The sequence below is a fragment of the Saccostrea echinata genome, unplaced genomic scaffold (assembly GCF_033153115.1).
Source record: "Saccostrea echinata isolate AGI-Se365-2 ecotype Australia unplaced genomic scaffold, CSIRO_AGI_Sech_v1 ptg000009l, whole genome shotgun sequence".
Classification (NCBI taxonomy): domain Eukaryota; kingdom Metazoa; phylum Mollusca; class Bivalvia; order Ostreida; family Ostreidae; genus Saccostrea; species Saccostrea echinata.
The window spans coordinates 30,850,008-30,865,248 of NW_026889758.1; the positions used below are offsets into that span (position 1 = coordinate 30,850,008).

The 15,241-nt window shown below is 35.0% G+C and overlaps 2 protein-coding genes across 2 annotated transcripts in view; one reads left to right on the forward strand and one right to left on the reverse strand.

Annotated features, from left to right (window-relative positions):
* Positions 1–1,496: 1,496 nt before the first annotated feature.
* LOC133183582 (uncharacterized) lies at positions 1,497–2,606 on the reverse strand. Its single transcript, XM_061318522.1, has one exon. It carries the CDS (start codon positions 2,600–2,602, stop codon positions 2,009–2,011), a length of 594 nt encoding a protein of 197 aa, XP_061174506.1. The 5' UTR covers positions 2,603–2,606; the 3' UTR covers positions 1,497–2,008.
* A 2,232-nt stretch (positions 2,607–4,838) lies between these two features.
* LOC133182211 (CLK4-associating serine/arginine rich protein-like) overlaps positions 4,839–15,241 on the forward strand; it is a 46,084-nt gene continuing 35,681 nt past the window's right edge. Inside the window, exons 1-14 of the mRNA XM_061316965.1 lie at positions 4,839–4,916; positions 5,170–5,310; positions 5,433–5,530; positions 6,787–6,885; positions 7,037–7,119; positions 8,714–8,798; positions 9,230–9,354; positions 12,009–12,105; positions 12,238–12,316; positions 13,010–13,083; positions 13,453–13,494; positions 13,599–13,760; positions 14,015–14,287; positions 14,499–14,567. Coding sequence (XP_061172949.1) covers positions 5,212–5,310; positions 5,433–5,530; positions 6,787–6,885; positions 7,037–7,119; positions 8,714–8,798; positions 9,230–9,354; positions 12,009–12,105; positions 12,238–12,316; positions 13,010–13,083; positions 13,453–13,494; positions 13,599–13,760; positions 14,015–14,287; positions 14,499–14,567 — 1,385 coding nt within the window. The 5' untranslated portion in view covers positions 4,839–4,916; positions 5,170–5,211. The remainder of the gene's footprint in view (positions 4,917–5,169; positions 5,311–5,432; positions 5,531–6,786; positions 6,886–7,036; positions 7,120–8,713; positions 8,799–9,229; positions 9,355–12,008; positions 12,106–12,237; positions 12,317–13,009; positions 13,084–13,452; positions 13,495–13,598; positions 13,761–14,014; positions 14,288–14,498; positions 14,568–15,241) is intronic.

Genomic DNA, 15,241 nt, shown 5'->3' on the forward strand with positions numbered 1-15,241 from the left:
TTGTTTACATCCCGACGGATTTAAAATAGTGAACTGTATTCCATCACACTGCAAGAAGCACACCATACATTTGTACCTGGAGTCTTTACAGTATTAACTTCGTACTGTGCTACTGCCTTAAAATACAGACAATTCAACAGCTGGGTGTTACTAACTCTTTAGATGCAAAAAGGATGGTATGTCAAAACTTCTAAAAGACTGTACAAAAAATGAAAAACATTCACAGGAGAAAGGAGTTCCGCCGAACGATGATTCCGTGAGAACACTTTATTGTGTGTTAGGTCTTTTTTAGCATTTTAATATGATGTTTATAAGTAAATAAAACTTATAATGGACACGCTTGTTGTATTTTCAGTTTTCTTGCAGATCCTTGTTTAAAAATTTCTAATCGCAAATCTAAACTGTTCAGAATTGTGTTTAAAATCTAAACATGTAAGCATTTACTAGGTTCAAAACACTTTTCATTACGCGTATTGAAATTAAACATGTTTAGAATTTAAATGCATCAAAAAAAGTGTGACAAGATTGTGTTTAGAAATGTGTCTAACATCTAAACACATTTTTACAGTGCAGGAATTATGCTGACAAACAGTTATTTAAATTGCTCAGTGATTTCGATGTGTTAATGAGTGCAAGTCCATGTCCAACGTTTGACAATTTATACATTTAAATAATTGATGGAACAAAATTATGATGTAGTCAAATAATTTTGTTTATATACTGTACTTATGAAATTATTTAAGGCAAAGCACTAATTTGAGGTATGTGTGTGGGGAGGGGGGAGGGAGAACTTTTTGTGTGCTTCTATCCAAGATTGTGTGTGTGGGGGTGGGTGAGGGTGTGTGTGTGTTGAATCATTAATATTTTAATCTCAAAAACAAAAGGGGTCTTTTAAGGTCATAAAATATTTCACATAAAATTTCATTAGAAAAGCTGATTCCAGTGGATTTCCTTATTACGTATAGCTAGAAAGTTTCTTTAATAATATCCAGAACTCTAAGCCAAATATAACGGAATCGAAATTTCCTGGCAATATGCACAAGCAGCACAACTACACACTGTGTCCTAAATGCCTGCAAAGTTTGACGAAATTCTGTGCAGCGGTTTATGAGGAGTTACGCTGACAAACTGTTCATCTCTATATTCAAGATATGGCCAAAAATCTAAGTTGAAAAGTGCCAAAATTCCAAGAAAAATAATGGAATCGAAATTTCCTGGCAATATGCACAACTACACACTATATGTCCTAAATATCTGCGAAGTTTGTCGAAATTCTGTGCTGCGGTTTAAGAGGAGTTGCGCCGACAAAAAAAAACAGGACTGATGGACTGACTGACTGACGGACGGGTCAAAAACATTATTAATACCCCCGCAACTAGTTGCGTGGGGGTATTTCAAAAGTAGATGGGAATCCGGTTTTTGGTCAGTCTTTGCTCTCTATACTGGTAAGAAGTCTGTAAGAAAGAAAACCCATAGAAAAAAGTAAAATTCTTAGGTGAAAGGGGTCATTGAACTTTATTGCATGATTAAGACTAGGTATCACACATGTTTGAATGCATTAATAAAGTTACACAAGTAATCAACAAAAACAATATCTAACAGTATCAACAAGGATGATGAACATTGTCAGTAATTCTTGCATTCATGCACATTTCATACCAACAAGGATGATGAACATTGTCAGTAATTCTTGCATTCATGCACATTTCATACCAACAAGGATGATCAACATTGTCAACAATGCTTGCATTCAAGTGCATTTCTTATAAATAGAAAATAAATTATGTATAATCAACAATAAATAAAGATATAGTAACATCATAAGAAGCAATAACAGTGAAGAACAACAATGACAGGTCCCGCCAATTAAAACATAACTATTCCTCCATGTAAAATTTGGGATCAGTGATAGAGCACGAACTAGGAGTTCTCTCATTTAAAATCTGAAACATGTTGATCTCTATTCTGAACAACAATGACAGGTCCCGCGAATTAAAAAAAATAAATACTATTCTTCCATGTAAAAGTTTGGAACAACTTGGTCAGAGGTAGAGCACGAACTCAGAATTCTCTCCTCGTCGGAATCGTAAAACGATCCATTCAAATCTGGAACACGTCGATCCCTATTCTGTATGACGCTCCCTATAAAAACTTCCGCATTTTCTGAAGGGGTCCTTCTGAGAACATTTACACTTTGAATCCCAACTTGTTCTTCCATTATATTGTCCTCCGTCTCGTTTTCTGATTGGCTCAAATCTTCCATTGATATGCGCCGGTTTAGATCCTCACCCATATCGTTAAAGATCATAGGTGGGTTGTTTTCAACTGGTGGATAAAAAATGCCTTCTGAGATGTTGTCCGACTCCTGTGAACTTACTAAAGAGAACGGGACATTGTGTTCAACTTCGTCGGAGAGAGATTCCGGACAAAACAAGTCGCAATCCGTAACATCTGGAACCTCGTCTCCAGCATAGTCATAGACATCAAACATTTCGTGGAGGTTGAATTCAGTCTCCTCTGATGTTTCTTGTAGAATCTCTTTGTTTTCGCTTGCTCCATCTCTTGCGTAGGTACCTTCAAATTGAAACGGCAGAATTTTCATCTTCTGTAATAAACAAAACATGTTTAATATACGTTTGCACATTTAAGTTTAGCAGTAGTAGCAACTTGATTAGCAAAAATAAAAACAAACAAACAAAAAACACTGACAGACGGACTGACAGGCGAATGATTTTTAATGTCCCCTCGCTTTCGCAAAAGCGGGGGACAATAAAGACACTCACAAGGTGAATGAAAATATAAATATTTTAAAACTAATAAAACTTGTACATTTTGCATCTGTATTTTGAAGCACATGTTCACAATATGTAAGATGGAAAGTGTATACCAAAACCTGTACATCAACCTTTTGCATTTTTTAAACGGCACTGTTTTGGTTATTTAAATTTGTAACGTAACAAAATCGGCCCCAAATCTGTGTGCGATGTCTGATTGTTAAGCTAAAACTTTTAAGAAGGAAATATATTAAATTCAAAATCAGGTGCTCTAACAACCATACTCCATCAAGATAGATTAATAGAACACGCCAGGGTAATGATGCAACAATTCCAATGACCCTTGACCTTGATAAAGAAAAAGAATATAAACATGATAAACAAAATAGTCGACTTTATAAGCAAACTACAAACTCATTTAAACATAGTGAAGTTATATACCTTCCTAAAAAAAATTAAATTTTGCACGTCAATTTTTTAATCAAAAATGGAATTCACACAACACATTTTTAAATGAATGTTTTCCTTTCGTGAACTTGAAGCGTAAAAAAAAAAACAATGTAGTACAGGGAACGAGGTGGATATTCCTTGTTTTCTAATTACAACACAAATTGCTGTATCCAGTAATTTAGAGAATTGCTGTTCACCTCCGTCAAAAGTGGACATTTTTCCGTGCTGCACGCCACTCCTTGACCGTTCAAATTGCCCATTTGGTATATTTACGAGTGTTAGGATTTTTTTAAGAGTCTATCAAATGCTGAATTTCAGGATCGGACACTTGTACAAACCGTTCATTTGTCGTCTTTGTCTCGACCTCGGGACTGGTGAAATTGACGCACTCATCTCAGTCTCCCATATCATGTCTAAAATATCTCTTGTATCGAAATTCATAATAGGTTCAATTTTTAATTCCGGTAGATCAAACGTCATACTTCCCAAATAATCTTCAACCTGTATTTGGTTCCTAACTGACCTAAGAAATTTTCCATCATAATTTCGATTGCCACCGTTTCTAAGAATTGCAATAGCATAAAATCACAAAAGTCATCCATGGCGTTCAGACTTGAATGGACAAGGTAGAAACTCAAGAATATACAGCGCACTATACTTTTCGAATCACATACTCTTTTTTCATTGGTCATATAAAATGGTATGCTGAAATTTTGATAGATCATGGCTAACTCAGTGCACGAGAATATAGTTGAATCGCGTGAAATTGATAGATCATGGGTAACTCAATACCTGAGTACCTTTTAACTCGTGCATCTTCACTGAAGACTTCAGACTCGTCTGATTTCTGAAGATACACTCGTTAAAAGGTACTTTATATATTACTTGAAAATGAATAGCATATCCTTGACTGGCATGAAAATTAATAATCTGACTCGAAAAATTTTGCCCCCCCCCCCCCCGACTCAAATGGTCGTCCCCTCAACAAGGTAGCTATCTACGTGAGGACTAGACCTTAATTTTATAGATTGTAATCAACAATTTCTGTGTTCAGTTTGAGTGAAAAAATATTTTTATATTTTATTTTTCTTTAGATTTTAGGCCTCGGAATGCACCCCTTTTCTTGCGTGCTCTGAACGAAAGTTCCTCGAAATGAGCGCATTACGTTATACATTCAACAATAGTTTTTCATTTCGTAGAAGAAAAATTCAAGAGGAGAACAATAACATGAATATTCACCAACATAGATAAAAATACACTGATAAAATAAAACCAAAAAGGGTGTGTCTTGCCTTTTATGCCATTCGAATCTTCCTTCAAGATTTGGCAGACGACAATATTTACAAACAAGTGTATAACACACCCGATTCTTATGACGCCAAATGAATTCATATTTGTTTTAACCTGTAATTTTTTATTTATATATATTAGTGTAGAAATATATGGAAAATATATTATCTTTTATACGTAGATTGTAGAATTTTACAAACATAATGGAATTAACCCTCATACGTGCTCATGAACTAGGACATACAAAACTACCCAAAACTTGTTTTAGGCCTCACAATAGTTGATGTCACGTGATTCTCAATTTTCCGGTCTAAATCTGAAAGGTGCAGAGGAATATTAGACAGAGATGGTTAGGAAAACATGTATGTAAATCTCATAACCAAGCATATGAAAATCTGAAGGGTAAGCGTGTCTCATTAGCGTAATCAACGTTCTTTTTAAATGTACTGTACAGATGTATATTGGGGAAAAAATATAAGTGGTACCATATCTAAACAGCGTGGCAAATACAAATCAAAATACAATATCAGATATGTGACATGTTTATATAATATCTACTTAAATTTGGGATCATCTTAAATACGTGTTGTAAAGTGTACTTTTCTGAACTTATTCCATTCGTTCCTTAAATCATTTTTTTCCCTTCCATTTTCAGAATTACGTACAAACCTAACGTTAGGGAATATATAGCTTAAAAATGTGGCATGAAGCCAGGAAGCAGGAGAAGAAAATCAGAGGTCTTATGGTGGATTACAAGAAAAGGGCAGATCGACGAAGAGAATTCTATGAGAAAATAGTGAGCAGTCATTTTTTTTACACGAACAATTTATTCAATCAGTGTGTTATTGTTTTGAAATGTAAACAAATCTCAGAAAATGGTGTTGTCATAATTCTACTTGTCTTCTCTTTTATTTAAAGAAACTTGATCCCACCCAGTTTTTGAGGGTGTATGGTCGTCCCGTGAAGGTGAATTTAGATCCTGCAGTGGCTATTGCAGCAGAGAGCCCACAAAGCATGTTTGTATTTAGCAAACCAATATTTCTATGCACATTTAAAATTGGCTTTGTATTTGTCTCAATTTGATCAGGGTTCTCACTAGGATTTTGCTTACTTGAGTCCCAGGACTCAAGATTTCTGAGAAGGTTGCATCCCAGCTTAATTTGATGCATCCCAGAAAAATTATGTTGCGTCCCAACTAAATTATTGCAGTATCCTTCTATCCAAACATCAGTAAAAATCTTTATCATTTAATCAGTTTGTTTATGCAATATTAAAATATTCAAGTATATAAACTGGTAATGCATTCAAGCCATATTCTAAAATACATGCGTAATCAATTGCCATAAAAATTAACTTGGTATTTATAAAGCTAAAATTAACTGTTGCATAATTAACAAGTACCCAAAAGTTGACTGTATACAATCACAGGTGTCATCTGCAATGAGGCGTAACTAATCCCGTCGGTTGTCTGCACTGGGCGAAATTCACGAGATAATCAAGCCGCATTGTGTATACATACAAGCAGTAATTATGGTTTCTACATTTAGAGAACACTCAAGATTTAAAATTTTTTTTTTTCGTAAAAAGCTGCAATGTGTATACAGCTGTCGGAGTTTGGTATGCAACACTATTATGACTATGGACTAATAAACATGAAATATCTTATGATCAATCCCTGTTTAAAAAAAAAAGAGAAATAAGTACAAGAAAAGTTGTTTCTTGGATAAACTCTATGATACTTACAGGAAGGTTTCGATTAAATATTACTTTGACAAATCCTAACATCTAAATTCCCCGTTTTTGAAATCACCCGAATTTTCTCGCTAACGAGGACGTGTACGATCATGAGTCCGCGTCCGCATCATTTTTAAGAACCTTGCGTCCCAAGTAATTTTGCTGCGTCTAGGAGGCAGATTCTTGCGTTAATGAGAACCCTGTTGATTACATTAATGATTTGTGTATAAATTTTTTATTCCATTTTTTAATAGTGATACATAAGTGTGAAGATTTCATGTAAGTTAATGTTAGTATCTTGAACATAGATTTCCATAATACCATGGATATATTTAAGTGAGTCATAAATCCCAGCTACTTCTCCTTTTGGTATTTCAACCTCAGTATCTTGAATCATCATAATATCTCAGATTTTTTCTCAGCCCCATCAAGTTTGAGATAATGAGGTTTGACTGTTTATAGTTTAATACTTAATCCACATGCATAAATTTTCAAGTTAGATAGCAAAGTTGTACATATATAATAATTTTGTTTACAGGATGCCTTGGCAAGGGGACAAAGAAAACATGATTGATAGATTTGATGTCAGAGCACATCTAGACATTATGCCAAAATTTAATCTTGTGGCACCACCCATGTAAGACTATTGTCTATTTTTACAAATGCATTTCAGTTTTATAATGCATTTTTTTTTTTTTTTTACATAATAAGAAAAAGTATTGATTTCAGTCACAGTGATGTACATACATGAACTATGTTTTGTTTTTTTTATATAATTTTTTCTTTAGATTGAGTCAGAGAGAAGAGGAAGAAGAGAGGAGAGCAAATTATGAGAGATATCGAACATTGGTTGAAAATGAAAGTGCAGGAGGTACAAATCTAAATGGCTTATTGACTGAAAATTCCATTTAGCCCTTTACCTGGATACTTGTAACTTTCACAAGACTAACAAGTTTTTATGGACCATGTTAGCACCTGCAGTATTCTAATATGTTTTGGATATTGTTATTAGAAGTTAACTGAAACAAAGAAATGAAATACATAGACCTGTACACTAAGAAAGAAATGAAGACAAAACTTTAACATATTTAAGTACAGTGGCACCTCGTTTATCCGGACGGCTCTGACCCCAACGAAATCGTCTGGATAAATGAATCGTCCGGATAATTGAATCACATCTCAAAAAGCACTCTCTAAGCATGTATGTACATTCTTGTTTCAAATGTGACAGCAAAGAAAAAAAAACTTTTAAACTATATTTTGGTTAATTGTTTTAAAAACAGTGATTGATTAATGAAAAAATATATTAAAATGTAATTTACACAATTAAAAAAAAATGGATGGGCAATTTTATGCCGAGACCTCCTTTTTTAATTTGCCTTCTCTTTGGCATGTGACTTCATGGTTTGAGCAAATTTTGATCTTCTGTTGTTTTTTTCGCATATATTATAATTATTAAAGCTCATATGACATGACAGAACTGTTCAGCATCATCATTGAAAATGTTCAAATATAAACTAATCCTGAATATTCCCCGTATATTCATTACACAGGGTTACTATAAAATTAACTGAACACTGCAAGCTAACTCCAACAAAGTATTAAAAACATTCGTAAACACTAGCCATCTTCATGATTATCAAAATTATTTTTTTTCTACAGACGCTAAGTTTGAATTTCGATCATTAAAAAATACCTTGAAAAACGCAATCAACTTCTGTAGGTAACGCCAGTTTTATATGTAATGGACGTTTGTAAACGGTAGTACATTAAATAGAGATATTTCTTCAATTATGTACCTTTCTATACTGTCTTGTGGGGAAAAAAGCGTTTCAAATACATTTACGTTTTTTAGAGATGGAACATCGTATTTTAAACTAAAGCAATCGACATGATAAAGAGCATTACGAAATCACTCGTTATTTATTGTTTATTTTATTTACAAGTCTTCAAAATTCTCCTGAATTTACCGATGTATATACAGTAAGCAATATGATTTTGAACGGATTATTATTTAATTAATGCACAGTGTCAGCTAAATTCTTTGAGATTCATAATAAAGATAAACGTGTGATTAAATTGGGGTAAACACACGCTAATTATAGACACTATTGTTTGTAGGTCACAGGTAACCGCCTTTAAACTGACTGCATGGCCAATGTTTTTACAACAATTATCACGAATGCAAGATAAGTGTGAAAATGTCGTTTCTTGAAAAATTACCGTCCGGATAAATGAGTCATTTTTCAATGAACTATTATGTTTTGTAGTAGAAATTGACTGTCCGGATACGGAACGCGAATTTCCGGATTAATGAGTCAAAATAACGTGGAAAAAATCGGTTCCCAAAAAATATCGTCCGGATGGTGAAGAGTCCGGATAAATGGCGTCCGGATAAACGCGGCGCCACTGTACATGATTGTTAAAAAATAATTATAATGTGGTATTTTGCTTTGTGTTTGTAGTTTCAGAGGAACAGGCTTTGCATCAAATTTATATTGATGAAATGTATGGTGCTGTGAACAAGGGGCCAGAGGATGAGAAAAAGAAGTAAGACATTCAGATAAGGCTACCGACTTTAGCTCACCAGAACCAAAAGCTCAACCAAGCTTTTCTAATTGAAATTTGTTGGCTGTCATTGTCTTAGCATTTTCATCTTCTCCAGAACCGCTTAGCGAATATCAGCCAAACCTGGTTCTAAGTCCCTTGAATAAAAGGGGATAATAAAAAAAAAAAAGTCTGGCTGCACAGTTTAATACATGTACATATATTTAAATATACATACAGATGCATGTATGTATTTTTAGGAAAAGCTCAATTTACAAATCAGTATAGTTTCATATTTAAAAAGTCCAGTAATATTGATGACCATTCTTTTTTGAGATAACTTAAGCCCCTGAAAGTAAAACAATGGAAAATAATTTGTTTCTCATTCTAATGTGAACTAAGATGCAGATGTAAATATTTCAATGAATGTTTAGACTGGCAGAGAGGAAGGCAGCAATAGGTTACACATATGAAGACAGCACACCAACCCCTGACAAAAAAGAGGAGGGAGAGAGTGAAGACGAGGACTCTGACATAGATGTAGAAGCAATGGATCTAGGTAAAGGAAGGGTTGAAGTAATTCAATATATTCAGTTAATGGAAGTTGTAGAATTTTATCCAGGTGTAGATGAAATAGTGATTTACACAATGATTCAATCTGTTCATTTTGTTGTATTTTTTTTATGCCCCACCATAAATAGTGTTTGTCATGTCCATCTTGGGTCCCTCTTACCTTCCATCTGTCACAATTTGCTTTTAGCTCAGTTTCAAAGAAACTTTGAGATATGTTATCCAAAACTGATACTTGATATATATTGGTTAGAGTTATTCAACTGTGGCATTGTTATTTTATAAAACAAATTTCGAGAAAAATTATTGTAATCAAGAATCAAGTACTTATCTTTCTAATGAACTTAATTTTTTGTAAATATGAACCTATAAATGCATATCTGATTTTTGAGTCGGCTCGCAGAGCGACTCATAGGTATCACAGCTGTAAGTGTAAAAATTATCACTCATTCATCTAGGTGATTCATACACCAAATAAGATAGTTCTAGCAAAAAATGCATTTGTTTGAGTGATTGCTTAAACTTAGGAGGTATAAACAGTATAAAATTTCATATTGTAACATTCTTTATGTGTTCAGTTTTTTAGGTCACCTGAGTCACTCAGGTGACCTATTGCTATCTGTTTTTGTCTGTCGTCGTTCGTCGTACGTCGTTCATCGTCAATCGGTCGTAAACTTTTGAACATTTTTAGCTTCTTCTCTGGAACCACTGAACCAATTTCAACCAATTTTGGCATATAGCATCTATGGGTGAAGGGGAGTAAAAATTGTGAAATTCATGGCCCCTGCCCCCCTGGGGCCTGAGGGGTGGGGCTAAAACCATCAAAATTTATGCAATCTTTAAAAATCTTCTTCTTTACTCCTGGACATCAAGCAGTGAAACTGTTGGCATGATTGTAATAAGCATAGAGCCCTCTATCAAAATTGTGAAATTCATGACCCCAGGGTCAGGGGTTCTGGTGCTAGGGTGGGGCTCTAATGATTATATAGTGAAAATGCATTAATTCTTTAAAAATCTTCTCCTTTGCTCCTGGGTATCAAGCCGATGAATTAAGTACATAGTAATGATGAGCAAGAGTGCCTCTTCCAAAATTGTGAATTTCATGGCCCCTGGGTCAGGGGTTCTAGTGTTAGGGCGGGGCTCTAATGAATATATAGTGAAAATGCATTAATTCTTTGAAAATCTTCTCCTCTGCTCCTGGGTATTAAGCCGATGAAATAATTACATAGTTATGAAGAGCAAGAGTGCCTTTTCTAAAATTGTGAATTTCATGGCCCCAGGGTCAGGTGTTCTGGTGTTAGGGCGGGGCTCTAATGAATATATAATGAAAATGCATTAATTCTTTGAAAATCTTCTCCTCTGCTCCTGGGTATTAAGCCGATGAATTAAGTACATAGTTATGATGAGCAAGAGTGCCTCTTCCAAAATTGTGAATTTCATGGCCCCAGGATCAGGGGTTCTGGTGTTAGGGCGGGGCTCTAATGATTATATAGTGAAAATGCATTAATTCTTTGAAAATCTTCTCCTCTGCTCCTGGGTGTTATATAAACAAACTAAGTGCATGGTTATGACAAGCATTTATGCCTTTTCCAAAATTGTGAAATTCATGGCCCCTGGGTCAGGGGTTCTGGTGTGTGTGTGTGGGGGGGGGGGGGGGGGCTCTATTGATTATATAGTGAAAATGCATTATTTCTTTGAAAATCTTCTCCTCTGCTCCTGGGTATTATTTAAACAAACTAAGTGCATGGTTATGACAAGCATTTATGCCTTTTCCAAAATTGTGAAATCCATGGCCCCTGGGTCAGGGGTTCTGGTGTTTGGGGGGGGGGGCTCTATTGATTATATAGTGAAAATGCATTAATTCTTTAAAAATCTTCTATTTGCTCCTGGATATTATTTAAACAAACTAAGTGCATGGCAGGACAAGTAATGATGCCTTTTTCAAAATTGTGAAATTCATGGCCCCTGGGTCAGGGGTTCTGGTGTTAGAGGGGGGGGGGCTCTATTGATTATATAGTGAAAATGCATTAATTCTTTGAAAATCTTCTTCTCTCTCCTGGGTATTATTTAAACAAACTAAGTACATGGTAAAGGTGCACAAGGTTGCTTTTTCCAAAATTGTGAAATTCATGGCCCCTGGGTCAGGGGTTCTGGTTTTAGGGGGGGGGGGGGGGGCTCTAATGATTACATTTTAAAAAATGCAATGATTCTTTGAAAATCTTCTCCTTTTCTCCTGGGTATTAAGCCAATGAACAAAGAATATAGTTATGATGAGTAAGAGTGCCTCTTCCAAAATTGTGAATTTTATGCCCCCTGGGTCAAGGTTCTGGTTTTAGGGCAGGGCTCAGGGCAAAGTTGATACATGATACTCAGGTGACCTATAAGGCCCGTGGGCCTCTAGTTTAAAGAAAAATTCGATTAAATATCTGTACAGTGCATGTACAAATACTGCGTATGAATATACGAGTATGTGCAAGCATGTTAGGCGGATCTAATCTTCCCATCTGAAGTTTATTTATCATTGACCAACAAATACTACCTAACATACACTCCTGCTGTTCTCATTCACTACAGCTAGTGTGCCTGAAAAATCTATTTTTAGAATCCAGGTTTTAGTGTGAATCAAAAACCTTAATGTTTTAGATGTTACTCTGGACATTGACACATTGACAAATGAACAAAAGACCTTGCTGAACCAGTGTGCGCAGACGTATGGGATGAAGGATGAGGACTTTGTCTGGTAATCTTCAAAATTTGTATTAAAGTTATGCAAAACTATGGAACCAAGAGCATATAACTTTTTGTTTTTGAAAATTCAATTTTCAAGTACAGTATTGATGGTATGAACTATTAAAAGTAATGTTATCTATAGCTGGTTATCAAGAGACAAAGAGGAAATGGAGGAAATACGTCAAGCAAAAATGTTGGAAGAGGAAAAGGCACAGTTTGCTGTAAGTAAATATGGTACTGGTAACTTTAAAATATACAAATTTTGTACATTTTCATCCATTAGCAACCATTGGAATGCTGATATTCAAAATCAGCAATTTGCTCATCAAAAATGAGAACACCACACCCATCAGAAAACATTTGATCTCTAGTGTCAATCCCCTTAAATTCTGAAGTCAAAGCATAACTTCTCTCCAAGCCAGTTTACATCTTGCACCATTTTGTCTTATTCTACGACATGCAGTGGAACGTTTATAATAATTGTATAAATATGGAAAAAATAGCAATCTCAGAAATTTCACCGGGAAATGTAGTGGGTTGCTATGTAAACAGGGCTTTTTCAAGATTGTAGATAGCTTAGCAGCTATGCTAGCTGCTTGTGATCTGTTGAATCCACTGTATGAATTAATGCGTGTTATCCCTACATAGCGGCTAGGCTTAGAGCTATGATCTAGTAGTCTAGCATATCATTCAAGACATGATCATAGCTCTACATAGCAGGTACAATCTTGAATTCAGCCCAGATCTAAGGAGTTCTTCAGGCTTCACATGATTTGATCTTGTGATCAACCCACTTCATTCCTCAGTGAAATTTTTTACCTTGTCATAAGTGCTCTAAATGAAAATTCAAGTCAACATACCAGTAAGATTTAATACTCTTCATTTACCAATGTGCATATATTAAACAATAACAGGGAAGGAAGTCGAGAAGAGAAAGAAGAGCTTATAAAGAGAAGAAGCTTGCTGGCAGGAAACTCAGCCCACCAAGGTAAATATTCTGTTCTCTTCTGAGGTAGTAACAATTACATCTATTTATAGTACCAGAAATTTCTTTAACATGATATGCTCTAAAAATAAAATGTGTCACTTTTTACATTTCAACCCTGCAAGTTCCTTATAGTGAATTTTTTCAGCATTTATAAAATTACATGTATCTCCTGCATGTCTCAAACATGTCTGGTCATTCAGAAGAGTCAACATGTGGCATTAGCACTCAGTGATAAATGATAGTGTATGTTTAGTTTTTCCTGAGAAAAGGGACACAAGACATTGTCCTTTTCAATTCTTGATAAAACCAACTGCCTCTCTAAACTGGAAATTTTTGACTAGTATTTAATATCTTGCAATTCTTTTCTAGCTATGCTGCAAGAGATAGTCCAAAATATGAACCATATCAAAGGTGTGTATTATATTATTTTTTAGATTTTTATTTCATTACAGAATCATTTGTTTTTCATGATTAACATTAATCTTCGTTTTTTTTTGTTTTTTGGGGGGGTTTAGAAAGTCTTCATCATCAAGATCCCGCTCTCGTTCACCTGAAGAGCCCAAGAAGACAAAAGTGGAGTTTATAACAAGTTTTGGAGGAGAAAGTGATGAAGAGGGTGTGCTCCAGGGTCCTGCCCTTCCTCCACAATTAAGTGTTAGCGAGTCTTCACAGACATGGTCGGTGTCACTTATTTTTATGAATACCGACATCTGCATTTGTAGAGTGTACAATAAGACTTAAGCTATAGATACATACTATGAGGCTATTCAGTTAAAATTGATAAACATGCCTTGATCAAGATACACATGTACATGTATGTGTTTCAAATGGTAAGTTGCTGTTTTGAATTTCTGAGCAAGTAAGGTTATGAACTAGAATGAGTAACTCTCTCTTGGCATTAATTCACATGATAGTTTTTGATTATTTTCAGTAAGAAGAAAAAAGAAAAGAAGAGACGAAAAAGAAGATACTCATCTGCATCTAGATCTCGATCAAGAACTCCACAGAAATCACAGTCTAAATGTAAATCACCAGAAAAATGTAAATCTTTCAGTGAAAAGACAGTTAATGAATCTCCCCAAAAGGAGAAAAATGGCAAGCGATCTGGAGATACTAGAATGTCTTCTGGATCTCCGCGTAAGACAGTCAGTAGTGCCAGTCACTCAAGATCTAGGTCAAGATCCTATTCATCTTCACGATCAAGGTATACACTCATACATGTAGATAGTCATTATTTGACAAGTTAATTGATGTCAGTAAAATAACTTAAGTTTTATTTTTATTGAGTACATACATCATCAATTATTTGAAGACAACAAAAAAGGATTGTATGGTAAATGATTTACAATAACATATCTTTTTAATGAATTTAATAGATGAAAATTTAAGGAGAATAAAAGCATATTTTATTTTAGGTCAAGATCAAAATCTTCCAGGAGTAGATCAAGGTCAAGTAGATCAAGATCTAAGTCATCAAGATCAAGGTGAGTTCATAGTAAGTGATTATGTGTGTGGATGTGGAGAACAAAAAGTTTATAATTCAACATTCTTTGAAACCATCCACTATAACCAACTTTTTGCATTATTAGCTCACCTGAGCTGAAAGCTCAAGTGAGCTTTTCTGATCACATTTTGTCTGTAGTCGGTCTGTAAACTTTTCAAATTTTCCACTTCTCCTCCAGGACCACTGGGCCAATTTCAACGAAACTTGCCATAAAGCATGGTTGGGTGAAGGGGGTTCAAGTTTGTTCAAATGAAGGGCCACACCCTCTTCCAAGGGGAGATAACTAAGAATTAGTGAAAAATTAATAGCATCTTTTAAAAATCTTCTTCTCAAGAACCACAGAGCAAGGAAAGATGAAACTCATGTAGAAACATCCTCAGGTAGTGTAGATTCAAGTTTGTTCAAATCATGACCCCTGGGGGTTAGCTGCAGATCTGTAGCGCTCCGCAAAAAAATATATTGACAGACCGGTCTGTCAATATATTTTTTTTCGGAGAGCTACAGATCTGCAGCTACATGGGGGTAGGACGGGGCCACAATGGAGGATCAAAGTTTTACATAGAAATATATCGGAAAAATCTTTAAAAATCTTCTTGTCAAGAACAGCAAAGCCATGATGAGTCATATTTATATCGAAGCATCCTCAGGTAGTGT

Bases quoted from the DNA above. Each gene is read 5' to 3' on its own strand.
- LOC133183582 (XM_061318522.1), bottom strand. From the start codon at position 2,602: ATGAAAATTCTGCCGTTTCAATTTGAAGGTACCTACGCAAGAGATGGA.